Raw genomic sequence first — 27743 nt, forward strand, 5'->3', positions numbered from 1 at the left:
GCGCCGGAAGTGGTGGTGGGCAGAGCGCGCGCGCGACGGGCGCGATCGTCAGGGCCGGCTGCTAGCGGGGATGCTGGCCGCGTGCGCCGTGACCCGCAAAGCGCAGCCGCCGCCCCCGGGCGAGAAGGACCCGCCGGCCAAGGCGATGCGCAGGGGGCTGCGGCGGGGCCACGAGGAGTGGCCCGGAGAGAGCGGCGAGGCCGAGCGGGCGGCGGCGCTGAGCGAGGAGCGGCGGAGGCGGCAGCCGCGAGAACCGAGGGCGCCGGTGGCGGCGGGCGGGGCGGAGGAGCCGGAGGAGGAGCGCCTGGAGCGGGAGCATTTCCGAAGGATCATCAACGCCTTCCGATACTACGGGTAACGGGGCCTGCCTCGCCGCCCTCGCCGCGCCCTCTGGCCGCGCCCCGCACCGGCTACCGGCCAGCTGGGAACCGTGAAAATGCTAAAAAATCGAACCCTTTCAGTGCCGCGCGTTTGAAAAGGGTGTGAAAGGTCCCGTTTTAGGCGATAAAATGGTTTAAGGCCCTGTAAAGTGAGGCCGGACCTCGAATCCTGTGTTCAGCTCTGGGCCCCTCGCTCTAAGAAGGATGTTGAGGCTCTGGAGCGTGTCCAGAGAAGAGCAATGAAGCTGGTGAGGGGGCTGGAGAATAAGTCTTATGAGGAGTGGCTAAGAGAGCTGGGGTTGTTTAGCCTGGAGAAGAGGAGGCTGAGGGGAGACCTTATTGCTCTCTACAACTACCTGAAAGGAGGCTGTGGAGAGGAGGGAGCTGGCCTCTTCTCCCAAGTGACAGAGGACAGGACAAGGGGGAATGGCCTGAAGCTCTGCCAGGGGAGGTTCAGACTGGATAGTAGAAAGAAATTTTTCACAGAAAGGGTTTATTGGGCACTGGCACTGGCTGCCCAGGGAGGTGGTGGATTCAACTTTCCTGGAGGTATTTAAAGGACAGATAGACGAGGTGCTCAGGGACATGGCTTAGTGGCAGATAGGAATGGTTGGACTTGATGATCTCAGAGGTTTTTTCCAACCTAGTGATTCTATGATTCTGTGAAACAATCATAGCTCTGACAGTGTTTTGATCATTGGGGAAATTTTTTTAAAGACATGTTAGTTTGCACAAGGAGTAAGACCTGTTCATAGGGCTAATGATTGCCAGTTTCTTAAAGCTTTATAGTTTTCTATTAGTCTGTTGATCCAAAAAAGAGCTTGATGGCTCCATGGGAATTAGATAAAGGGTGAGGGGTGGGACCTGACCTTGTCTCTAAGTCAGTTGAATGGAAGAGGAGAGAAAAAGTTTTTCAAATTGCCCTCACAGTGACTGGCTGAAAAAGTCCAGTTCTCTACAGTATTTTGGTAAACTGTCTTTTGTTACTCTAGGCTTGGGAAACAGTTTTGGCATGTATCTATGGTGTATATTTGTATAATCTGTTACCGAACTCCTATCATGTGAATCATCATTGTATGCTGGACTGGTTTTGTTTGTGTAACAAGCACAATTTTTACAGGGCAGTGAGCTTTATGGAAGGAGGGGGTGATATGGTATTTAGAGTATTTCTTCGGTTTACTGCTTCCATGTCTTGTGGTGTTTTTTTGTTTGTTTCACAAGACTACTGTTTTAGTGCTGGGTTGGTCTAGATGATGGTTCGATGTCTCTTCCAAACTGAACCAAACGCTCTGTGTTAGTTATTACTATTAGTGCAGGAGCCAAGTGCAATTTACTTACATCAGTGATGTAATTGTATCCTTAGGCCTTAGAAGCTGGTAACATCTTTCTCAGCCTCATGCCCAACTATGACTAAGTTGCTTTTGAGTACTTCAGTTTTCGTAAACACATAGCAAAAGGATATGTCTGAAATTTCCAGTGCATAAATTGCATTGAATTCCTGCATCTTGAAGAAATAACCACGAATTTAAGTGAAGTTGCTTATCTTGGTAGTTAAAAATAATTTAATTATGAACATCTGTGTATGTAAGGAAGTCATACATTGTCAGAAGAGTCCAGATCAAATTTGCTCTGGAGACGTATGGACTTACGTAGTTCTTTCTGTGTAGTTCAGTGAATTCTTTCTCCTGGGAGGTTGCAATTCAACATGGAAGAATGGAGGATTATAATTCAAAATTTTTTGTGTCAATACTTTCAAGAAGATGACATTAAGCTAAGATGATATTCTTTATACAGAGGATAATCTATTTTTTTCATTGTCCCTTCTGTGTTTTTCGTTCTGAACTATAATTTTAAACCAGTGTAGCTGTTACAATGAGTGTGCCCTTCTCAGTAGCACATATGTAATGATGATAATATTAACTGGTCAAATTTCCAGACTGAGGTTACAACTATAATAGCAGCAATTGCACCTTACTCTGTCCAATGGCTAGTTTTTGACTCTGTGCTGACACAAGTGTTTGAGAAACTGCAGTATGACTTGACCTGCTGAAATAGTTCACTGCTGCCAAATAGGACAACACTCTTTGTAAGGGCTTTATGACCCCTGTAGAGTCCTTTTGACTATGGTCAATCAACTTGACTTGCTAATATGACAGAAATGACAGCTAGCAAAATCTATACATATTTCTTCAGGGTTAGCAAGTTAAATGAGCTTTGTAGAAGGTCTAGTGAGTGACAGAACAAGGCGAGGAGAGAGAAGAGGAAATAAAATAGACTTTTTTCTCTTGGAGTGGATTCACCTTTTTTTGTGAAACTTTTAATTTGGACAAGTGGAAGTTAGTTATAGCTTGGGTCAGTTATGTGACCAAATTCATGGTGTTCGTGTCTGAGGGAAATGTATTGTTAAAAGAAGGTAGCTTAATATCTTAGTGTGGCTGCAAGAACACCAGTATAGTCTGGTCTAGTCTACCTGTGACTTTGACAGTTCTTTCAGAAGCGATTGATTTTGAGGATCCCTATTCCAACTCCACATCTTGTTATTTCTGTAGCCAAAATTTACCACAGCATTGAGCTATTCATTCAAAATTTAAATCAGGTTTTGGAACAATCTGATTAGTTTTGTTGGGTTTGATGGCTTGTTCGTTAAATGTTGTAGATCCATGTATTAAGGTAAGATCGTCAGTGCTAGAAATGAATGGTTGATGATGAAATGGCAAAAAGAAAACAATGATTCTCTAAACCTGCAACATTTTAAAAAGAGTGGTAATGTAGAACTAGAGCTTAAAGGTTTTGCCTAAAAAAAATATTGAAAACATGTTCTTTAGAATGGAACAACAAAGTCTGATCACTTTTTGTGTCAAAATAAATAAATAATTGTAATTAAAGTAGCTTAGAATGAATTATTTATTGTGTGTATTGCTTAAAAATGTCTAAAGACCTTAAACTTTTTGCTTTTTAGAACGAATATGCATGAACGAGTGAACAGAACAGAGAGACAGTTTAAATCTCTCCCAGCTAACCAACAGAGTCTTCTTCCTCAATTCCTTCCTCACCTTGACAAGATTCGGAAGTGCATTGATCATAATCAACAGATGCTACAGACTATTGTGAATGACTGCGCTCATATGTTTGAAAATAAAGAATATGGAGAAGACGTATGTTAAAATGGACTTTCTCATACTCTTAAAATTCAATTCTGTACACTTTAGGACTTTCTACAATTGTTTTTCAGACCCTTAGGCCTACACTCTTCTTTCCACTTGTCTTATTTATTTTCCCCTTTCTTACTTCCTGTTTGCTTGCATTTCCTCATTCTGGTCTCTCACATCTTGTAAAGTTGTTTTTTAATAAACCTATTTGTTGCTACTCTTTGTAGTTACACTTAAGAAAACTAATTGTGAATCTGGTAAATGACAGTAATCACTTCTTGGAAAGAACAGTTTTTCACTCCAGAGCACCAGTTCTACCCTAGTTACATTTTTAAGTGATTTCCTTTCAGTTAACTGTGCACAGCGAAAATGGTATTGTTCATCTTACTGTAGGTTATTATATGTTATGGCATTCTAAATTGGTTACAATTTTAGCTAGGCCAAGTATTCTTAATGTTCTTATCTGTAAAAACTTCTTCACTGCTTACCTGCTTTTTCAGTGTGGCATCTCTATTAAAAAAAAATGCACTCAGAATTAAGACTGACAGAGATGGAAACTGAAGTCTTTTTTGGTAACTGTAGTCGAGGTACACTATAGGGCAGCTCTGATGTGAGCTGCTCAGTGTTGCCTCATCAGTATCTAAAGGGATCCTCTTCTTCGGGTAAGCAGTTCAGCCTCTGTACAAACTAAGCCCTTCTCCTTTCTTGAATAAGGACTACCAGTTGTGTTCTGCTATACCATATTATGTGTTGTATTTTTTATGTGGAACTGGGACTCTTGAGTGCCAGACTGATACCAGCAAAGTCAGTTTGTCAAGGGTTCTAGGTTGGATTTGAGACCTGGTCCCAGGAGTGAAAGGCGAGTGCTTTGTCAGCTAAACATCCCAGCAGCTCTTCTGGAGTGGCTTTTGTCTGTTTATAGTTTACTTTCTTTTTGCAAGACTAAAGATGTGTGATACATTTTCCAATAACTTTTTTTTTTCTCCCCACTTTAATCAGGGAAGAGGGAAGATTACACCAGCTTCAACATTTGACATGGATAAATTAAAATCCACTTTGAAACAATTTGTGAGAGACTGGAGTGAAGAGGGAAAGCCTGAGAGAGATTCCTGCTACCAGCCAATCATTAGTGAAATTGTAAAGAACTTCCCGAAAGAAAGATGGTAACAGTGTTTTAAGACTTATTTTTATGTGGGCATGCACTGTTGGACAGTTCTAACAAAGTTGTTATGGAATAATGAAAAGCTTGGATGTAAAAATATAGAATTGCTATGAATGCAGTGGAATTTATTTTTTTAATTAAGAAAGTTTTTATTTCTTGTACAAGTTGTTGGAAAAAAGCATAATCATAAACATCAAAAGGAATACCAGGTAAACCAGAAATGTTTTTTTCTGCAGCTTGATGTAACAGGATACCTATTAGCTTTTCAAGTAAGTGACCTCAGAAGGTTGTGAAGTTAATGCCCTTGTGCTTGGCAAGGTAAAGTTTGCAGGTTAGCGGATTCTCAGAGTTCACGTGCTGCAGATAGAGGGAAGGTCCCTTTTGACAGCAGCAAGTATGACTATTGCCCTTCATGGTGGAAGGAAGAAGAGGGGAAGGGCTTGTAACCTGTAACGGAGTTCTGTTGCACTAAGAATTTACCCTGCCTATTCTTAGTTCTAGCCGTGGTTACAGACAATTGTTACAAAAGCTTTGCTGCATGTGTGAGGGTGGTTTTGTACCTATATTGGCCTGTTAACACCACCGAAATAGCAGTAGGTACATTTAGGTAACTTGAGTTGGAGTATACTGGTAGAATCTCGGAAGGCACCATTGCTGTAAGAGTTCCATACTTAATGGTTCTGCCATTTAGTCAGCCCAGTCTATATCATATAAAGTACATTTCAGTTTAAACTTTAACAGTCTTATAATGGGAGAATCTGTGAAATTTGAACTTAAAAATGTCAAAGGTCAATACTTGGGTTTGATACAGCTGTGTTACTGTGGGTTTTCTTCTTTCTCAGTAATTGTTAATAATGCACCAATTTGAAAATACTTGCCACTAGCCATCTTTTAATTTTCATTAGGAAAGAGTGATAGTGGTAGCAGAATATAGAGTGGATGTTGTTGATTTGTTTTTCTTTTGCGTTGGGCTAACTTATCTCAAAGTGGATGCACCACTAAAAATGTTTTACCTGAAGGTGAACCTTCTGCAATGTTTTTCATGCTAATAGTGCCTTATGGAAGGTAAAAATTAAATATGACAGGTTACTGATGTACCTCTCGTGCAGATCCATAGGAAAAGTCACAGTTAATCTTTAAAGTAATCATTGTAATCTTCAAGGTAACAGTTCACCTTTTTCTCTGTATGCTAGCTTTTAAAGCACTGTGGTTATGGGAGAGGTAACAATGTCAAATCTTAAGAGATACATGACTGAAGTTGGAGAGTCTTGACTTTGGCATTTATCATCAGTGAATTCCATTTTAAAACTTCCAGCTGGTATTAGAAAGCAACATGTGGTAACAGATGGGGTGAATTTGAAGTTTGTAGCTTTGTGCTTCTTCGCTAGGAATTCTGTTTGTTCTTCTTGTCAGACGCAGCTAATGCGACAGTGCTTCTGTCCCTGTTGTGGCTCTGAAATACTAGTGAGGGTTTTTTTGTCTCTACAGAAATCTCAAAACATCACTGTATAAATCAAACATCTCTACTACAAATCTGAGTTTGTTAAATGAAACTTTTTTATTTATAAAATATGTCCATTTCCTCTGGAGAGGCCTGGCTGTGGGCACTAATGCAGGAAAACAGCCTGTAGGTGGAACCTCAGAGCCCAGCTTTAGAGTTCCCTTTTGTTTTACAGAGTGCCGAAGTCTACTGACATGGTGAAATGAAAGTGCTAGAGAAAAAGTGTAGTTTTGGTACTAACTGTTGAAAACTGCTTTGTCTAGATATATTTTGGTTTGAAAAAGATGGAGAAATAAATACTTAAAATTTTAAAGTATCAGTACAAGTCACCTTTAACTTTTTAATGGCTTCAGTGGAATTGTACATTCAGTTTCCAGTTAATGTTATTTGTTAGCGCTATTGACTCCATGCATTGGAATAATGTGAAAAAGGAGTTTATATTTTGGAAACTATTCAAGTATCTTTTGCACTATGCACACATATGCTCTGTTATTGCTCTTCTTTGTAAGACTGCTCTGTGTTGGCTCAGTTGGTCTGCAGAGAACAAGAAAAGAAGTTAAGTTCTTTATATGCTTGCTCGTCTGGGCAAGAGAAGAGATGCAACCTGTAACTTAGAACAATCTTATGAGTATGCACTGCTTTTATCTTGTGTTTCAGTCCAATCTTCTAACAAGACTGACATCCAAAAATAAAATGGTAAAAGCTGTTTCCTCCTTCCGTTCCTCTTCAGAAATAACTCCCTCTTTCTTCTTACTGTTGATACTACTAACAGATTGTGTGTTTGAGTTCTGTAAGAACTCATTTCCTGCATTACTCGTGTTGGAATTATATAATATTATTTACCTTTTGATGAAGCCATTTAAATTTCTTGAGTTTCTTGGATCTGAATGAACCATCATCACTGCTTTCTGTAGGAGGAAATAGTAAAACAGAGGCCTGTTTTTGTTTCTGGGTGGAATATGTTTGTTGAAGTATTTTGGGGGGAAACATTAAGTTGAAAATCTAAGTAAGCACATCTGGTTTTTTTTCTAATTCCCTTTTTCTTTTGTTGTCTTGATTTTCCTTCACTTCTACTGTTACATTCACAAAATAAAAAGGGTAAAGATTTTAAACTTCTTATCCAAAAGAAAGCAAAGAAATATTTAACTTTTTAGTTAATTATCATTCCATGGCCAAGAACAGCAAACTTAGGTAACTTCTTGAAAGTTTTCTTTTATTCATTAACTTGGCCTCTGGAACCACCTTAACTTGAAACTTAAATCGAGTGATTGATTGCATTTTCCAAGGTACTGGCGGGGCAGCCCAAAAGAAGTCACCATTGCCTAGTTTCCTTTTTATTTGAAAAACCTAAGCCTGAGATTGGTTACACTTCTTGCATGTTTTCAGTCACATTTATAATGATGATAAAATACCTGCTTTGTACAAATTTTGTTTAAATTAATATCAAATATATCTGTCCTTGCTGGGTTTTTAATCTCATCAGAAGTTGTACTTAGACTAAACTTTGCTTTAATTGTAGGATTTAAGTGCAGTCTTCAGTGTTATTGCAGTGCACTGAAGACTTGGCAGTTCTTTACACAAAGTATATAGACCTCAGCTGTTAAGTTTGGAAGAGAACTGCTCTTCAAATAATTATTCTTCTAGGTTACTTTCAAAGACAGCTACTTTTCAAATAAAATAATAAAAAAAAAATTTTTGAATATATGATTACAGTAGAATAATGAAAAATACTATACTGAGAATTGGATTTGTTTACTATCTTAAATTACAAATGTTACAGAGAGAAGATATCAGTAAAGGAGTTCCACAGTGGGATTCTGTACTGATGTTTATACCAATCTTCTGTGTATGTGCCACATATTTCTTGAAACTTCTTATCATAGAATCATAGAATCAGAGAATAGTTAGGGTTGGAAGGGATCTCAGAGATCATGTAGTTCCAACCCCCCTGCCATGGGCAGGGACATCCCACTAAATCAGGCTGTCCAGGGCCCCATCCAAACTGGTCTTGAACACCTCCAGGGATGTGGCAGCCACAGCTTCCCCTGGGTAACCTGTTCCAGTGTCTCACCACTCTCATGGTGAAGAAATTCTTCCTAATGTCTAGTCTAAATCTGCTCCTCTCCAGTTTGTACCCGTTCCCCCATAGTCCTATCACCACAAGTCTTTGTGAATAGTCCCTCCCCAGCTTTCCTGTAGGCCCCCTTCAGGTACTGGAAGGTCGCTGGAAGATCTCCTCTGAGCCTTATCTTCTCTAGGCTGAATAAGCCAAACTCTCTCAGCCTGTCCTCATAGGGAAGGTGCTCCAGCCCTCCGATCATCTTTGTAGCCCTTATGATTAGATAACACTGAACTGCAGTATTTAGTGTATGAAAATAAGCTTTGTGTTTGATCAAACACAGTATTTTCTCTTTTGCTGAAGTCATTCTACCCCTTCAGCATCATAATTTTTTTTTTTAAAGCACCATAGGCATAAAATAAGAAACTTCTATTTTTATCATGTGTAGTTCTTACCTCAAAGAACTTACCAAATTAAACTTAATGTCATTAAATGTTTAGGAGTTGCAAATATATCACACTGCAAAATGCAGTAATGGCACGACAAGTTGTAGTTGTTTCTGATATTTCTTCACTATCTTCTCAAGAGACTGCTGCAGTTGAGTCAAACAGTACCATGCAGCCCTTTTCCCTGCTCTTTGCACAGCCTCTTCTCCCCACACCAGTCCGGTTAATAAGCCAATGGTTTCTTACCTATTGCTCTACAGTTTTTAACGGGTACTTGTTGGATAGCTATTTATGTTCCTAACCAGTGCTGAGTCTGTTGCCATGGAAATGTTGCTGCTGCTGCTGGCTAGTTCAAGGCTAGTTTCACTGTGGATAACGGTTGGGTTATTACCAGTTATCAGAGTTTTGGATTTTTGTTCATTGTCTTTGCTACGGCTGCAATGGAAAGGAGGTTTTTCTAGCCTCCTAAATTATCTTCTGTAGCCATTAAAAATTTCTGTGCAATTAAAAATTTTTACTTGTTATAGTGATTTAAAAAATACCTTCATATAGTGGATTGGAGCGCTACCACTAGCACTGTTTTTGCACTTTAATTTTTCTGAAATTTGTCAGTGGTTTGTCATTATCAATTCCTTTTAAGTCTTGAGAAGCAAAGGTGTATGAGCATTTTTCTTTTTCTGGACACCTATCAACAGTCACTAACTGTTACGCAGTAAGTTTGCCACATCCCTTTGAATCATGGAATCATATAGGTTGGAGAAGACCTTCAGAAGTCCAGAAGAAAAAGGCTTGCTGGTTGGAAAGTAATACTACAGTTTTAATGAAATTATTTTCATTAATATTATTATTATAGTAGTAATATATATACACATAGCCCCGCGCCTTGATGCTATACATCACCACTAAATACTGTAGGGCACACACAAGGGAATGGGTCCACGGCTAGGAGGGAGCTGGACTCAGGAACTGGATTTCAGAAATGCACAGATCTGCGATCAGGAGCAGCAGACAGACAATGTCCTCACTGGACATCAGTCATTGCAGAAGAGGACAAGACCCTCGAGATCTCTCAGTTTATACTGAATGTGATGTATATGGCATGAAATACTCTGGTCAATTTAGGGTCAACTGCCCTGGCTGCCCGTCCTTGCAGGTGTGGCCCTTTTTTGCGAGCTTGAGGATGGCCTTGGTTACTATAGGGATAAGTATAAGCATTGGCCTTTCTGCATACCAGTGCCCTGTGTTATCACTTCTGTCCAAACACCATGGAGTTTGCTTTCAGAGAATGAAGATAACTTAGAGCAACTGAGTTAGAGTCCGAAACGGATCCTATTTTAACTCAAACCATAGCAGAGGCTGAAAATTGAATACAGGATTTGAGGTGCGGCCTCGCCAATGCTGAGTTCAGGGTGACAATCACTTCCCTGGTCCTGTCGGCCACACTGTGATACAAGTCAGGGTGCTGTTGGCCTTCTTGGCCATCTGGGCAAACTGCTGGCATATTCAGCTGGCTGCTGCCCTTTTCTGCTGAGCTGCTTTCTAGCCTTGCTTCCCCAAGCCTGTCGTGCTGCATGGGGTTGCTGTGATCCAGGTGCAGCTGACACTAAGCCTTGTTAAACCTCGTACAGTCAGCCTCAGCCTATTGATCCAGCTTGTCCAGATCCCTCTGTAGAGCCTTGCCCTCAAGCAAATCCAACACTCCTATCCAACGTGGTGTCATCTGCAAATTTACTGAGGGTGCACTTGATCCTCTTCTCCAGATCATTAATAAAGGTATTAAACAGAACTGGCCCCAACCCTGAGCCCTGGGGAACACCACTTGTGACCAGCTGCCAACCGGATTTAATCATTCACCACAACCCTCTGGATACTTAATCAAGGTGCAAAGCAAAATGTAGTTAAGAATCAACTACTTTCTAAGAAAGAATTAGGCCAATAAGTTCAGAGATACAAAAGCTTTATATTGGGAAAAAAAAAAAAGATGATTACTAATAATTTAAAATCAACTCACTTCCATATTAGAGGCTTTATCTTGTTTTAGAATGTATAAAGGTGCAGATTTCAAAATGTGATTTCACTTGCATAGCTGTTAGCTATTAGCTTGTGTTTAAGAAAATTGTCCTTTCTAATCAATATATGAGAATCCTGGAGGTGGTGTAAGGCTTTTCAACCCACTCCCTGTAGAAGTGTCCACATGGGGATGTAAAAATCTGTGTAGAGCTAATCTAAATAAATAAAGAATTGCAAGGAAATTAAGAAATTAATTAGGTTAGAAATGCATCTAGAATAACAGTGTGTGATTACAAAGAGAAAAAGCTGTAAGGTTGAGGTTTTTCTAGCTTCTTCTAGAAAGTGGATTTGCTTCCTCCTACCCCTTTCTGGGTCCTTATTTTCAAAAATTTCATCTTGAGCAAGTAGTTTTCTCCTGAACTAATCTTTCTTTTTTTCAGTAGGATTTCCTGACTAGCTTTCTTCTGGTTTTCCTTGTAGAAGAGAGGTAAGGAGAAGCATTGCTTCACAGGAGTGCTCTAAAGTAATAGCAAAAGTCTTGGTTTTCTGCTTCTTGTTAGTCTAAAAACAATGTGAAAGTATAATTGAATGGAAATGAAAATCAGGAATGAGAAGAACTTTGGTTTCCCATTTGAGAGGCTTCACTAATTTAGCCACAAACCAAAAGGCATGTTAAAGGTGCTTTGTTAGTTTGCGTGGCCTTTAGAAAAGAATAGTGCTTTCTTTTCTTTTTAGGTAATAGTTTTCAGGACTTCTTACTATTTCAGAATGTACAGAATTCCTTCACTCATCTTCATGCTTATGCAGCATGCTAACTCTTGAATCCTTTTTGGCATCCTGAATTTTTATGTAGTAAAAGGCTTTGCATTTTCTTTTTTTCATTGTAGGTTTGGAAGTGCTAATTTTATTGTCGTTCATTTAGTTACATATAAATTGGAACATTTGTTTTGTCCTTCAAGATGATGTGCACTGCAATGAAATTCCAGTTCATGACCAGAAACTGCAAAATTATTTCTTTTTACTTTAAGGATCTTTTCAGTGTGGTGTGGGAGTGTGTTTTGGTTTATGAGTAAAGATTTGACTGCATTGTGATGCAAGTCTGATGGTTAATATATGCATATATTGCCTTTTCTGCCTGGAAGAAGAGAAAATTGGGAGAGATCTCAGGAAATACACACTGCTGGATGTCTTCTGGTTGTCTTCAACCTGATGCCTAGCTATGGGAAGTGAAAGGTTAGAGAGCTGCGATGTACTTAGATTTAGGAAATCTTATGCTACTTAATGTGTTTCAGTGAAATCAGTGAATGGCATATGCAATACCCACAGCTGCTGCGAAAAGTAACTGCTTTAAGGATTTTACAATCCAAATTGCTCATCAGCTTATGGAAGTTTTCTTTGGTGTGTTTTTCTGATGTCAAAATACTTTTTTATTTTTTATGTGATGTGACCAAGATTTCTAGGATATTTACTAGTTACCAGTGGGCCTTATAGAAAAATAAATGGTGCGATATGATAATATTTTCTGTTGAATTTAGTGAAGAGATTTTTATCTTGCTGACTGTAAAAGTTTTCAGGGAAAAAAATTGTTATGTAATCATGCTCTGTTTTCTGAATGAAGGTTGTATATGTTCTCTTGACTGTACAGTTAACCAATCTGATCAGAGCTAGCTCAGTTTGCATTTAAAAAGTAAGGTCATACAATAAATAATAATATCTTAAGTATACGGGAGAAAAAAATGTTTGACTGGACCTCTGTAAGTTTTGTTAAAAGTTATCAGATAAAGACTTAACTATTATTTTTGTTCTGTTGCAGGGATTTCTCCAAAGTTAATATCCTGGTACCTGGTGCTGGGCTAGGTAGATTGGCGTGGGAAATAGCTATGCTCGGTTATGCTTGCCAAGGAAATGAATGGAGCCTCTTTATGCTCTTTTCTTCTAACTTTGTACTCAACAGGTACAGAGCTTATGTTTTACTTGCTGGTTGAAACCGAGGGAGGCAAAATCAGAAAAGCCTGACTAAATAAAACTCAAAAGATTTGTAAGTCTTAACACAGGACATATATTACCACTTTTTAGAATGTTTTAATGAAAAAAAGACAGTGGGATAAATGTGGGAGGAAGCATTGTATTAGAGTCATTAAAATTATAGTTGGAAGAGTGTCTTCGAAGTTATAAGACTTAAAATCTCTACATTGTACTACAGATTTTCTGCGTAATCATGACTAGGCTTTATGATTTATTTCACATCTGTTTCTGAATTGCACACCTATCTCACTGGTGTAAAATATGGACTAGTTAATATGTTCATGGTACATAGTGGTGGTGATCAGTAACAAAGGAGACCTGTTAAAGTGTGAAGTTCCCTAATAAAATTTTAGGCACTGTTTCAACATGAGAAACAACCACTGGAGCATACATAAGCACTTAAGCAAGTGGCTAAAATAATATAGTTCATAAGTCTACAATTACTCTGAGGTAGTAAATTTGAATGTAGCAAATTTCACTTTATAACTTTAACCTAGAGTGACCTTTCTGTATCTGGTATTCTGTCAATTGCATTGGAAATTACTGGTTTCATAATGAACTTACTAGAGAGGAAACAAGGCAGCAAATATTAACATTCTATTAAGGAGAAGGATGGGAAGGAAGACACAAAGGTTGGGCAAGTATGAAAGTGGTCTGGGGTTGTGCTTTGTGTTTTGGGGGAGTTGGTGCCAAGTTTAGAGAGACGGAATTTGCCTGTTTATTCTTCAGCCTGATCTAATAGACCTTTGCTGATAAAATACTTAAACTTTTGGCTTGTATTCTGTAGTATTATCACGGTTTTGAGCTTTGTTCATAGAGTTCATAGTTCACAATGGACTGTGATGCTCTTAAATCCGTTACAGCTTACTGTTTAAAAACATCAAGGGGCAAACACTTTATTATAGCTGCAGCGTGTCTGCTTAAAATGGTCAGTGTGATGAAAACAGATATTTGCTAGAGGTTTATTTGTTCTTTTTCTTGCAGTATTCTTAAATTACTCATGTGGTGGTGGGATTGCATATTACAGTGGAGCTGATTCAGTCTTTTACAGTTGAGCTGATTCAGCCCTTCAGCTACTGAAAAGAGGTCATATTCTTCTCAGCTATACAGCCCTGCTGGCTCTTAGGCTCTTTGGAACTTTTGAGATTATTCAAAGCAGCATAAAATTATTAATACCCCATCTTTGGGTGCACTGCTTGCTGATATAGTGGTTCAGATCTGAAAGTTAACCTCGCCACTACTTCCCTCTGATGACCTGGTTTTTGTCTTTGGCTTATTTGTGGAATTCTCCTGGGGATCCATGCTTAGCTTATGATAGTAATCATTCTTAGCATCTAACGCTTATGTGGTGTTTTTAGTTCATGTAAAATATTTAGCAAAGAGGTGTAATATGTAATAGACTTACTAACAGTGCTAGATCTTAGACAGCAAAATTCAGTGTTGCTCAGCTGTTGAGCAAGTTTCATTGCTAGCGTGGAAGAGAACACTGCTAACCTGCTGAATTTCAGTTAATTTAGCTGAAATCCAAACATTCCTTTCTGTCATACCTAATTGTGGGCTTGGGTATCTACTAAGGCTTTGGGGCCTGCTGGGATCTTTCAGTTTAGTCTTTAAGTCACTGTTCCCAGTTAGCCTTCAGAAATGGACATGTTTGCCTCCTGGAGCTGGAAGAAACAGTAATAATCAATATTAGCTGAAGACAGCAGTTAAGGAAGAGTACTAAGAAAGAAGGATTTTGTTGAATTGGTTTTTAACTGCAGTCTTAATTCATTTCTCTTTTCATTTGATAAAAGCATGAGGATTTTGCTAACTTCCTTAAAAGTTTGGAAATACCCTCTTTCTCAGACCTTAGTTTATTTTTAGGAAGACAAAGTACTATTTTGAGTGCCAACCCAGCTACTACACTGGGCTTCTAGATGTGGTATAGTGACTTAAGTCTTATTTGCATACAAAATGGTGTCTGCTGTTTTTTACACATGTAAAAAAGCCTTAATTATCTTAAATGGTAAACTTTTGTAGCTGTGGATAATTTGCATAGCATGGTATGTAGAGGTTGCATCGAGGCTTAACTATGTCTCTGCAAATATCTGAAATTAATTAGAGTACATTATTCCACTGACGAGCTCTGATTTGAAAATAAAGTGACCCTGGAGTACTTAAGCTACGATGACTCCAAGGAGGCTGCAGTCTTTGTATAGGAAATCATACTTTTTCTTCTATGGTGTATTTTCTTCTATGGTGTATTGGTGTATTTTTCTAGTGTAAACATGAGTTGTGGATTTAATTACAGATGGCAGAGGTGATCATGGGTGATGAACAGAGACTTCATTTCTTAATTGTTTTGAAAGAGCAAATACTGTGAAAAGCATAATCTTATTTTCCTGCCTCTGGAAAGGATACCAAAACTTTCAGGCAGTCCAGAGCCTCAGGATACACCTTACTTCCTTTGACATCTGACAGGAGGGGAAACAACACTAGGGTGGTATTTATGTGGAGGAAACAGGAGCACTTGTTGCTGACTCCCTGTTTCCTGGGACTGGAGATTGAGAGCACGGGATCAGTAGTCGCAGTCCAACGGCCCTTCAGTAGCAGTAGTCCCACTTACAATTATTTGAAAAGGTTCAGTTGAAGTAATAGGAAGTCATTTTGTACCCAGTTCAGAGTAGGTTTAGTTTGAAAAGCTTTAATTAATACTACTAGAATTTATGCTAATAATTGGCTACTAATTTTTATTTTCTAGAAATAATGTAATTTTACATAAATCTTAACGCTTTGAGAAGGCTGCTTAATTCTGTATATTGCATGTCCATGAATGCCATAGGATGAAGAGAGTTAAACATTTTACCTTTAAATCAGTGGTAAAATTTGACCTACCAGTCTTTTCCAGAACCATCTTTTCACATGAATGATGAACAGCAAATGCCCTGCTCCAGTTAAAGACGTTGGATTTTTATAACATAGATTACATCATGCCACTTTTGTTGGAAGAATAGAATTGTAAAGGAAATCAGTACTTAGTTCTGAAGTATAAATTGCTGAAGCTGGAAAAGGAGATTTTCAAGGTTGATTTTCAAGAGGAATTGGTCTTTTTTATTGGGAATTCCTTTTGGAACTGTTCAACAGTCTACATGAATATACTTTGTGCTGGGAAATAAATACAGGAAGGTGTGTGTTTCTTTATAGGTCAGAAAAAAACTCCTCTCCAATTTACTCAGATCTTTTATTTTCTTTACTTTGCTTTTGGGGAAAAGTATTAAAGGAAAACCTTCTGAGAAGTATACAAATCCTCTGGGAACATAAGGAGTGCTAGAATGGTTAACACACAAATTTTGTTGGCCAAAGTGGGGATTTTTTGGAGTATTTTTGGGGGTGGTTTTGGCCTTTTTTTGTTTTGTTTGGGTCTTTTTTCCTTTGTTTTTAACAAAAGAGAAATGCCTTTCTTGAAGAAGATGATGCCAGTGTTATGTGAGCTTTTTCCCTCGCTTTATCCAACTGCATGTATATGATTGATATTTATTTATTCATTATAGGTAGAGAGTTCCTGAGTGTGGTACTACGGCTTGTTTTTTTATTATTTCTGTGCTGGTAAAACAAATATAGATAGGATGTGAAGAGGTTAAAAAATGTTACCTCGAAGACTTTACCACAGATGTTTTCTATCCACCAGTCAAAAGAGTGCGCTCTATTACCTGGTAAACTGCTTGCAGTTTATGAAGTGTTTCCCGATACATGTTTTACGGGACAGATGTGTCCTCTGTCTCTGAAGAAAAATTACTTCATTTGTTAATTACAAACTGATTTTATAAGACTGTGGGAAAAGCTACTTCTTATACCTTAATGCTATATTTTATCACTTTTTAAAAATAATGGTTGACTTAGTTGGTCATGTTCACCCACTAATTTTTACAAAGACTCGTTTGCTTAGCATAATTGCAACACTCCAGATGATACTAACTTTAAATAACAACTAGTGCAAATCCACTAGGCTTTGCAAAATAGCATTTATTTATTTATTGAAACCTAAAAGCATCGTTTCAGTTAGCACCTGAAAAGTGCTTTTGTTCTGCTGTGCTTCAAATTCCCTGTGATTATGCTTCTGAAAAGACAGAAAAGTCTAGAATGGGAAAAAAAATGTTTCCAATAAAATTAATGGAACCGATGTTACTAATTTTCTTTTTAGTGGAGAATTAAGTTGGGGAAAACGGTAAGAAGTGGGAAAAGAAAATTTAAAAATTATAAAAGTTGGTTATTTTGTTGTAATGATTTTTATGTCAGAACAAATTTTTTTTTTATAAGTTCATAAATTGATGGGTAGTCTGAAGTGTTATGAAATAGATAAAAGTCCTTTAGAAAACATGTAGCTTTTGCAAGAACTTTATCAGCAAAACAATGGATGTCGGTGAAAGTTTTTGACTCCTGCATGTTTAGATAACAGATAAGCAGTTAGTTGACACTGAGTTATGCTGACTTCTGTATTTTCCAGATGCTCTGAAATTAACTCATGTAAGCTTTATCCCTGGATTCATCAGTTTAGCAATAACAGAAGATCTGCTGATCAGATACGGCCAATTTATTTCCCTGATGTTGATCCTCACAGTCTTCCTTCTGGTTCAAACTTCTCTATGACAGCAGGGGATTTTCAAGAAATTTATTCCGAGCATAGTGAGTAAATGCAAAGTTCTAGTCTGTCCATGTAACTGTATCGCCAAGAGTATTTTTTTATGATTTTTTTAAATGATTATGAATAGAAGGGAATTGTATCTACAAGCATTAAGCAAAAGGTGTGCTAATTGTAGTAAGATTTTCTTACTCCAAATCAGCTTTTATCTTCTTCTCGTTATTAAAAAAAAAAAAGACATCTCCTTATCTGACCAATCTTTGTTGCAGAATTCTCTTTCAGAATAAGATAGCACAGTAGTGTTATGGTTTACTTGATGTAGAAAATTAAGGTGACAAAGGAAACAATGTAACTACTCACTTCTCTCCTTTAGTGGGAAAAAAACAGAAATATGAGGGGATTTTTTTGATTTCCTGTTCTAAAAGCAAAGCAAACTGTTTCAGTAGTAGTAGACTTATAATTATTGGCTGTCAATGGTAAATATTTCGGAAGCACATTGCAGGGGTGATAATTTATCAAAGACTGAGACCTGCTGGTCCAAAAAGACTTACTTTTTCTTGTGATACCATGTTAGCTTTGCTATCCTCTATGCAGCTATGAAGAAATGTTTTAAGACTAATGTTGAATTAACTTGTAGATGACTATCTGATTGAGTACCTACTCTACCAATTACATATTTAGAATTTGATTAAGGGTAGCACTTACCCAGTTCTTTTATAGGAAGTCTAATATTATAGTATTCTAATAAGTGTGTATTTAGAAGTCACTGTTGTTTCCTTGCGCAGTATTGGATTGCAATCTCAGACATGTATTTTCTGTTTCCACCTTTCTGTCCCTGTCAGACACATAGCCACTTTTTAACCAGGGTTATATAGCTATTGATCTGCCATTTATTGTGCAACTAGACTTCTGGATATTTTCTTGCAGGAGCCTTCCTGTTACTTAATTTGAAGGTTCTGTCTTACATTAGAATATCTGATACTGGCATGAATTGAGACTTTTAAGTTCTGTACACAAGACAGTTAAAACTTCTGCAATTTCAAGGAAGCATGTTTAGAGAAAAATGAGGAGACTCATGCTGTAATACATAGACTTTAAAAGGTCCTGCTCATTGTGTTAACTAATAAAAACAGCTGGAGAAATACTCAGATACTGAATAGTTTATATGTGGTTTGTGAAAGTACACTTCAGTGTACAGACTTACGTTGTTCTAGATATTAGCTAGAGAGGTCCAAAATTACTGGGTATTTTTGAAGTTGTTTTGAATAGTTGTGATCGTGAAGTTCGTAGGAGAGGTGTGTAATAGCACACTTGGGCCTTCATTTATATAAATGTGTTACAATATTTACATTTTACATTATATAATATAACCTGTATGAACAATTTTGTAAGATGCGTAAGTAATAAACATGTATACTATCAAAGTATGTGTGTATATACACTCACACATATATGTCACACAAAACCCTAACTTGTTAACATTAAATTATTTTATTTACTTGTTAACAAAATTAAGAGCCTTCAACTGTTCAAAGTAATACTGAGTATATAAACAAATGGGATTTCTGACAAACTGATTTCTGTATACTTTCCTCTTTTTACGCAGATGCATGGGACTGCATAGCAACTTGCTTTTTCATAGATACAGCACATAATGTTATTGATTACATTGATACCATATGGAAAATACTAAAGCCTGGAGGAATATGGATAAATGTAGGCAAGTGTGACCAACCTCTCTTCCTGCTAGCCCTGGCTTATGCCTGTTGTGTGACCAAACATCTGGTACTTAAAAAGAGTCGCGGGATGAATGTGTATCTGCAGGAAGCTGCAGAAGTAGAAACGTATAGGGCATGGAAATTATCTCTCATGTTCAAGAATATGTCCACGTTTGCTAGTTATGATCAAGCCAATACCATGTGATTTTTTAATAGACAAGTAAATCTTCCTTTTGGCAGGTTTTGCCTTCATGCATCAAAATTTGTTATTTGACAAATGTTGTAGCCTGTATTTTTTTTTTACTTTTTTCCTAAGAAAATAGAACTTGTCCATGTAAATACATTTTTGCTTTATTTTTCTTATTTAATTTCTACTGTGCTTCTAAGCAGAATTTTTGGGAACAAGGTTTGTGTATGCTTTGAATAAAGAAAACATACTTAATTTGTCTTTCATAGTGAAGAAATTGCAGACAAATGCAGGAGTTAAACATTTTGTGTTGTAGAAACTGGTCTCTGGTTAGTCAGTCACTACACCGGTACTTGCCAGTCAGGGAATGGAAGCAGAGCTCTCGAGTAGACCACAGGATGTCCTGCCTTCTGTTTCATACAGAAAGCACTGGTAGGACATGAGACTTCATTGTTGAATAAGGAATCAAACTAGTTTTGGTTTTGTTTTACATTGATTCTGAAATTGGTTATAAAACTCATAATTGAGTCATAGAAGTATGTTCTTCTGTCTGTATCCACGTGAGTCTGGATTTGAGCATTCTTTGCACTTTCAGTATCTGCTTTTGATTTTTACATTTTTTTTTGTTTTGTTTTGATAGTAATTTTTATTGTATCTTTGTGTTCCAGGTCCCCTCCTTTACCACTTCGAAAATTTGGGAAATGAACTTTCTATAGAATTAAGCTACGAGGATATAAAAAATGTCATACTTCAATATGGATTCCATATAGAGGTAAGAAGATGGTGTAGTTTGCAGTTTCTGGTATAAACCAGACAAATTACTTTGAATAAATATTTGCCTTAAATTTAGTTCAACATAATGCCATATACTAATAACATCTAAGAGAATTAAATGTTTGTAAGTATGTTGCAAATCATTTACTTTCCTCTTCATTTTAAGAAGTGTGTAGATGGGCTTTGAAAACTGCTAAGTATACAGCAACTGCTTGTTTAGAGAAACTTGTACATTCTTGTAGAGAAGGTATTTGAAAACTACTGCTTTGTTTTCAGGTGGAGAAAGAATCTGTACTGTCAACTTACACTGTGAATGAACTCTCCATGATGAAATACTACTATGAATGTGTGTTGTTTGTGGTGAGAAAACCAGAACAGAAGTGGTCTGAATAGGTTGATAGAAAAAAATGTTGGCTTGAAATGCAGAAATGAGAGTAAAAAGGACTGGGTGATGTCTGGACACAACCTCAAATCAGTGGTGCCTTCTTATTCGTAATAGGATTTAGATAGTGTCTATTTTCTTAATATCTTGCTATCCAGACATGTACTATGCCATGCATTATTTGTAATATACTTGTGAAAACAGAGGAGGAATTCTTCACATACACTGTCTTTGTGCTTTGGAATGCATTAAAAATAAAATAAAAATAAAAGCAAAAACATTTTCTTGAGAATAAAGTGTAATGTTTGCCATAAATAGGCTAATTCTCTGCATATGCTGCCTGACTTTTCATAGATTCATAATGATCTTTTTATTTTTACTTTAAGGTACTAGCAATGCATAGAGGTGCTTACTGTAGTAGCTGTGTCATTTAGAGAAGTATTTCTAAATGTGTACATAATTTATGAAATTTGAATGGTTGGAAAGTGATAAAGTTATTCTTAATAGATAAAATAGCCATCAGAACTGTTAAAGCATTTTCTGTAGAACTGAAATGAAGTAGATTATTATACAAATTCTAATCTTTGACTATACCACTGTTAACAATTTAATCAAACCAGAATCTATAGGCAATTCAAAATACTATGTGAAAGCAGAGTACTGAGTGAAGAAAAAGCAGCATGTCACAAGGGAGTGGTATGTTAACCTCAGTTCAGGAATAACATCAATTCTGATTAATTTCTTGGTGTTAAAACTGAAATACTTTAGATGCTTTCACTGAGAGGTGTCACATTAGCTGTTTTGTCTTCTTAATGTACGGTTGCCTTAAGTACTATTTTTATCTCTTTCCAAAAATATAAAAACATTGTGAAAAGGAGTCATGGGGTTTTTCACATTTGGTCATAATGGCACTGGACAATAGCTTGTTTTGTTTACTATTGTTTTTAGTCCTGTTTTTCATGGTCATCATGTCCTAATCGCATTTCTTTAATAGATATGTTACTGGCTTTAGGATTTTTCCAATTAGAGCTAGAAATTTGTGCTTTTTTTCCTAAATTGAAAGTCTGCAAGGAGGGAAAATGCAAACTTCTAGCGTCAACACTGCATACAAGAGCCCACGCCTGGGTATGTTTCAGTACTGTGCCTCTTTCTGCTTAGAATCCTCATTGAAAGTAAAGGCTCTGGTCCACAGACTCATTCAATCAGACCTTTCCTTAGTCTTATTTGAACTCTTCCTCCTGAAAGATTTAGCACCGTAAATGAACTGTGAAAGTTCTACCTACCCTGCTCCAAGAAAAAAGTGTTTAAAGATGAAACACTGCCATTGCAACAAGTAGATTAAAATAAAAGCCTTTACACACCTAAAAATAGTTTTAAAAATTGCGTTATTTTCCTTATTTCACTCTTTATTTTTTGAGGGACTTTGTGATTCTTTGCTTTCACTGTTTCCCCCCCGCCCCCATAGAAAGAATGTGAGTAGCATTTTACTTGATTTTCAAGCTTGAAATAAGACGTTAAGTGAATCCTGGGTGTTCCGTTGCAGGGTTGTGTATATATCTCTAATATTACCCAATTTCTGCCTCTCACCCAGTCTAGCTAGTGCGGACAGGTGGTATTCTTGTGTTTTAACACATAGGCAGGTGAACTCGAGCTTCAGTATCAATACCCTTTGTTCTGGTAGTTCTGTTCTTTGCCACCCCACCTTGTCACAAGCACCATTTTTCGGGCTTGGAACATGTTTTAGGTCAGGTATATATTTACATGCTTCTATTTTTAATCTAGAAAACACCAGTTTTCCCCAGTGTTGTCCTTTTAAATTGGAACATTCATATTAAGAGCTGGAAGCAGAAGAATCTTGTGAATAAACTGTTATGAGTTAGTGTTTTACCTGCAGTCCTATTTGAGTTATTCAAATTCATTGCTTGTATTTTTATGCACGGGGATACTTAATGTGATTTAATGTGATCACATTTGTCTTTACAGCGGTAAAAATGCTTACTGTGTTTTATCTGCTGAAGCCAAGACCGTTTAATTTAGGTCACTGTTAAACCGTACGTGGTATCGGCTGTGAATGCCGCATAATCTTCAGTGTAATACTTAATAACACGTGGTGGGTTTGTCAAACTTGAACTGTCCTGTAATTTATTTTTATGTAAAATATAAAATAATCAGCGACGAGGGTGGAAGTGGGAGGTTTTGTGTCTCTGCATGACCTCGTTGCTGTAACAGACCTGCTTTTACTTGGATATTAAAGTTCGTAGCGTGACCTCGCCTCGCTTGTGTTTCATTTCTAGTGGGATTCTGGTGGGATGTCCCTGCCCGTGCCGGAGGGGAGGGCTGGAACTAGAAGTCCCTTCCACCCTCAACTACCCATGAGACTCTGACAACGCTGCCCCCTAAGGTGCGACGCGAGGCTCGACTCCGCGCCCGCTCCCGCTCCACCCCCCCGCGGCCAATGGGAGTGGGGGGAGTGCGCATGCGTTCTGCGCCACGCGTGCGCGGGCCGGGGTGGGGGGCGGGACGCGCGCTGAGCGGAGGCGCCGGCGCTCGGCCCCGCTCATGGCCAAGCGGCGCGCGGAGCCGCTGGTGTGTCACGTGCCCTTCAAGCGGCCCCTGCGCGAGCCGCCACCGCCGCCACCGCCCCGCTCCGCCGCCCCCGAGCGGCGACCCAGAGGCGAAGCGGCCGCCGCCGGCCCCGCCGCGCCCAAACGGAAGCTGGAGGAGGTGGAGGCGCCGCCGGGGAAGCGGCCTGGGCCCCGCGCCGAGCAGGGGGACGTGGCGAGCAGGCGGCGGCGACGCGGCGGGGCCGCGGCCGCCCTGGAGGAGCGGGCGGCGAAGGGAGGCGGCGCGGGGCGCGCGGCCGAGGTAACGGCGCGGCGGGGGCGGGGCCTGGGTACGGGTCCTCCTTCCGTTCTCCCGGCTTCTCCTTCCGTTCTCCCGGCTTAAACCTACTCACCTTTGGAGCCGCTTCATTTTCTTTTCCGCTGTAGTAAATGTGTCGGGACACGGCGTGTGTGGAGTCGACAGGTAGTTCTTCATTCAGCCACGTCCCCACCGAAAGTACTGTGAGAGCTTGAAGGGTGGTGTGATCGCGGCTCTGTTTGAGCTTGTGAGTCCAGCTTGGACCAGCACCTGTTCAGCTTGCTGTCTTATCTGTTTGCTTGGGATGGGCATTGAGTCATGATGCCAGAGCTATTTTTTAACTAATTCATCTGTTGAGGGCAATGGTCAGGGAATCATACAGTCGTGGAATAGTTTGGGTTGGAAGGACCTCAAAGACCATCCAGTTCCAACCCCCTTGCCATGGGCAGGGACACCTCCCACAAGACCAGGCGGCTCAAGGCCCCATCCAACCTGGCCTTGAACACCTCCAGGGATGGTGCAGCCACAACTTGCTTGGGAAACCTGTGCCAGTGCTTCATCACTCTCATGGTGAAGAATTTCCTCCTTATGTCTAGTCTAAATCTGCCCCTCTCCAGTTCATAGCCATTCCCCATAGTCCTATCACTTCAAGCCTTTGTAAATAGTCCCTCCCCAGCTTTCTTGTAGCCCCTTCATGCACTGGAAGGTAGCTGTAAGGTCTCCTCAGAGCCTTTTCTTCTCCAGACAGAACAATGCCAGCTCCAGCTCTCTCAGTCTGTCCTCTTATGGGAGGTGGTGCTCCAGCCCTCGGATCATCTTTATAGCCCTCCCCTGGACCCAAGATCTACACAGCTGCCTTATATTGAGAATTCCAGAACTGGACATGATACTCCAGATGAGGTTTCACAAGAGAGGAATAGAGGGGCAGAATCACCTCTGCCAGCCTGCTGGCCACCATTCTTTTGATGCAGCCCAGGATATGGTTGGCCTTCTGGGCTGCAACTGCACGTTGCCAATGTGCTTCTTAGGAATGGGATCAAGTATATAATGATCAGGATGTACTGGAGTTTGCGGTTAACTTCTGAAGTTTCTAGTTAACTTTGGACAACATAGATTCTTCTCCCCTTGACCACATTTTACACAATAGGCTTAAAGACAAAATATAGTACTGAGAAGGCATTAGTTATGCAAAAATAAAATGCTACATCAAATGTCATGCCTATCTAGAAATTTGATATAGGTAAATTCACCTTTCCTCCCACCTGGACTTAAGATACTTAATTGTATGTGTACATTTGAGATGTTCTTTTGCATTTTACACATTAATATTTGGTGTTCGCACCTGTCTTGTGCTCCTTGGGCTTGTCTGTTTTCGCACTGCATCTTTCTTAGTGATACCAGTAAACTGAAACACTGCTGCTCTGGAGACTTGGATGTTCTTGAGATTAATCTTATATGTAGTCTGAGTCTGAATTTAAGAATGTGCATGTTTTGGTGGTTATGAGGTTTTAGATCCTTGAAACGAGAGTATCATTTACTCTCTGCAAACAAGGCATCTAGCACAGGAGTGTTCTGACTTTAAGTACTTAGCTCTCACAGTGTGATCAGTAACTTATTAAAATATGAGGGGCGTTCAGATTAAACACAAGAATTTGTAAAGGTAGCTGGCAGTTTCTGAAACTCCATTGCTAGAGATTTTTTTTCAAAGAGCTTGTTAGCCACCTACCCGGCACAGTTCTGTGTGCGTGATGCTGCCTAGATTGGAATATTGACTGGAAAATCTTCCCTTTCTCTTTTGCTGTTTGCTGTTAATGCTGTATGGCAGTACAAACATTTTTACAGTAATTTTTTACAAGGGTATTTGCCCCACATGCATGCAACTACTTACAGTTTGGTTCACTTCCAGTTTCCATATAGTCAATCCTTCTGTTTCTGTGGCTTTTTATCGTGTAACTGGTTTCAGTCTTGATTCCAGATAATGGGAACGTTGGTTCTTTAATTTGCCCTGAAGATGTTCTTTTCCTACTAAGCAAATTTACATTAGTAGTGCTCTACAGGAATGCAGCCATCTTGTTGCTATGAAATGTCTTACATGCCTGTCTTAATTATTACAGGTCTTGAATAATGCAGGCTTTTTTGTAGTAAAAACAGGTTACCCAGTATAATAAATCATAGTCCACCAGAGGTTTGTGTGATAACAAGTAGCAAAATGTATCCTTTAGATGGACCGTACCTGAATTTAGGGACTTCTCTCTTTTGGGGAGTGGAGGAGGAAGCATCACTTTGCTAGTATCTGAGAGGAGGTAGGAGCAATACTTGCTTTGACTTTTTTGAACATTACATTTTTTTAATCTGTTGCAGAGCCAACAGACAAAGCATGATTTTTTTTTTTCAAGAGCCATACCTAAACAGTTATACCAGTTTATTTTTTAAAAACTACTTCTGTTTAGTGCTTGTTGCAAGTGAGGCATTAAAGTAAAAATATTTAAAATTCTAATAATATGTTAGGAAAAATACCAGAAGAAAGTTCTTAAACATTCCCCTTCCTGCCCCTAGAAGAGAGCCTCTTTTTTCCTCAGGTATACTGGAGTGCAAATTATAGCTATAGAAGACAAGGAACAGAACTCCGTAGCAACACTATGCAATGTTTTACTTTTCCTGTGAGTGTTGTCCTCTGAGTTGGTGTAAAATAGCTAAATACATTCTTCTGAATATCAGCTTCTAAATGTGCATGAAATTAGTATATCATTGCGAGAAGAAAAAGTGGTTAACAGTTTTTCTATGCATAATGCAGTAATTACACAAGTTTTACAGTGTCATTCCATGCAAAGATTGTGAGTTGAAGAAATTAGTGGAGTTATAGAAGTTTTTCCCAGAGGTTGTACAGTAGTCCTTTGCAAGAATGTTTGAAAGGACAAAACTAAATTATGTTTTTAATGGGATTTTCTATGTTGTCCTCCTTAGAAATAGTTCATATTTTTTCTGTATAAAAGTGTAGGAACTGTTAATGTGGAACATCTGAATAGCTCTTCCTTGGTTTCATTTATTTTATAAAAGTTTGGTTTTTTATTTTGTAATGCAGTGATACACATTAATGTTTTGTGGCCTTTTTGTCTATTTGTCTCTTTTCAAAGCAAGAAGAAGATTTCTGTCAGTATAATTCATTCTTGTATTGGAGAGCACCGTTGCCTACTATTGATATGTCTGATATTCAGAACCTAGATGGAGAGACTCCACCAGAAGCTAAAACTTCAAGGACTGATACCATGGATACTGAGATGGAGACCTAATGAATTGTTTCACAGTTGTGCATCTGCTTGCAGGAAAGTTGTTTCTGTTTGGATTCATTTTTCTACTTGAGAGAGAAATAAGTTTGCTTCTGCCTTCTTGAAGAAACAATGTTGTGTCAGTCTGCAAAAGGTTTAAGTTATCTGCGTGAATGGGATACTCTCTGTCAGGCACTTACTGTTAAGCTGTCTGAAGGTGTACAGTGTGGAGAAGGCTGATGTCTAGGATGAATGCTTGAAAATGTGGATGCAGGCTAAAAGAAGACTACAGAAAATCAGTACTTCGGGATACAAATAAAAGAAGCAAGTGGATATGTTGAAAGAAAAGAGAAGATAATTTTGCCTGTCCTCAACAATAACTCTGGTAGCTGAAAGTGAAATGTTTATCATTGGAATTTATCGTAAAGCACACAAACTAGTGATTGTTAATGTGTGTGTGGGGGGGGTTGTGTAATAGCTAAACCAAAAAATAAGAACCTACCAAAACCAGACAAAACACTCCCCTTTCTATGCAGACAAAACACAAGTGTTGCAGGGAGGGGGAAGGTAAAGGGGATCTTTTCTTTTGTAAGTAGCCACCATTCTGATTTTCACATTCTCCTTGTCTCCATTTCACCTTCTTTTCACATTATCCAAAGCAGTGGGCAGCTTTTAGGTTTTTGGTCCATTCTCAAATTAATGATGTTCTTGTTTTTTTGTGATGTTTGCTCTGGACAAATCAGTAGCATCAGAATGGCAGGTGTGTGCAGATGTATCAAGAAATGTTAATGAAAAATAAAATTACCACATAAACCTTTTTAGGCTTCACTGAGGCACAGTTTTTCCAGAGAATACAGATCTTGTGAAGAATTTTTACAGACATTCATTGAATTAGTGGGTTTTGCTGTGAAGTACAAACTTGATCTTGTATTTTGTAATTTATTTACAATTCAGAGTACAATTAGAAATATTTGTTTTTAATAATAGACTGAAGTTGTATGGGCAGACTGTCAGACTTTGCAAATGTCATTTATTCTCAAAGATAGCAAGTGCTGTTTCTTTGCTGGAATAACTGAAGGAGGCAACTTAGGAATTTATTATTTTTTAAAATAATGTATTTGCTAAAGGACAATAAAATTTTGTCTCTGTGCATTTGAAAACTGTGGGACTATTATTGTGTGAAGTTCCTGACTTTATCTCTTAA

General features: G+C 38.6%; 2 protein-coding genes across 3 annotated transcripts; both read left to right on the plus strand.

Annotated features, from left to right (window-relative positions):
- Positions 1–22677, plus strand: CARNMT1 (carnosine N-methyltransferase 1). Of its 2 annotated transcripts, none has more exons than XR_008447824.1 (8): positions 1–354; positions 3340–3535; positions 4529–4692; positions 12521–12661; positions 17216–17394; positions 18957–19066; positions 19924–20027; positions 20306–22677. XR_008447824.1 is itself a non-coding variant. In XM_054054556.1 (8 exons), exons 1-8 carry the CDS (start codon positions 71–73, stop codon positions 20420–20422), a joined length of 1299 nt encoding a protein of 432 aa, XP_053910531.1. In that variant the 5' UTR covers positions 1–70; the 3' UTR covers positions 20423–22677. The 2 variants fall into 2 exon arrangements, 1 of the variants encoding a protein (XP_053910531.1); XM_054054556.1 differs by having other exon boundaries at positions 18957–19070.
- Positions 22678–22913: 236 nt separating this feature from the next.
- Positions 22914–27680, plus strand: CZH9orf40 (chromosome Z C9orf40 homolog). Its single transcript, XM_054054064.1, has 2 exons — positions 22914–23276; positions 26408–27680. The coding sequence occupies exons 1-2, from the start codon at positions 22971–22973 to the stop codon at positions 26561–26563; spliced, it is 462 nt and encodes a 153-aa protein (XP_053910039.1). The 5' UTR covers positions 22914–22970; the 3' UTR covers positions 26564–27680.
- Positions 27681–27743: the final 63 nt, after the last annotated feature.

The sequence above is a fragment of the Cuculus canorus genome, chromosome Z, assembly GCF_017976375.1.
Source record: "Cuculus canorus isolate bCucCan1 chromosome Z, bCucCan1.pri, whole genome shotgun sequence".
NCBI classification, from domain to species: Eukaryota; Metazoa; Chordata; class Aves; order Cuculiformes; family Cuculidae; genus Cuculus; species Cuculus canorus.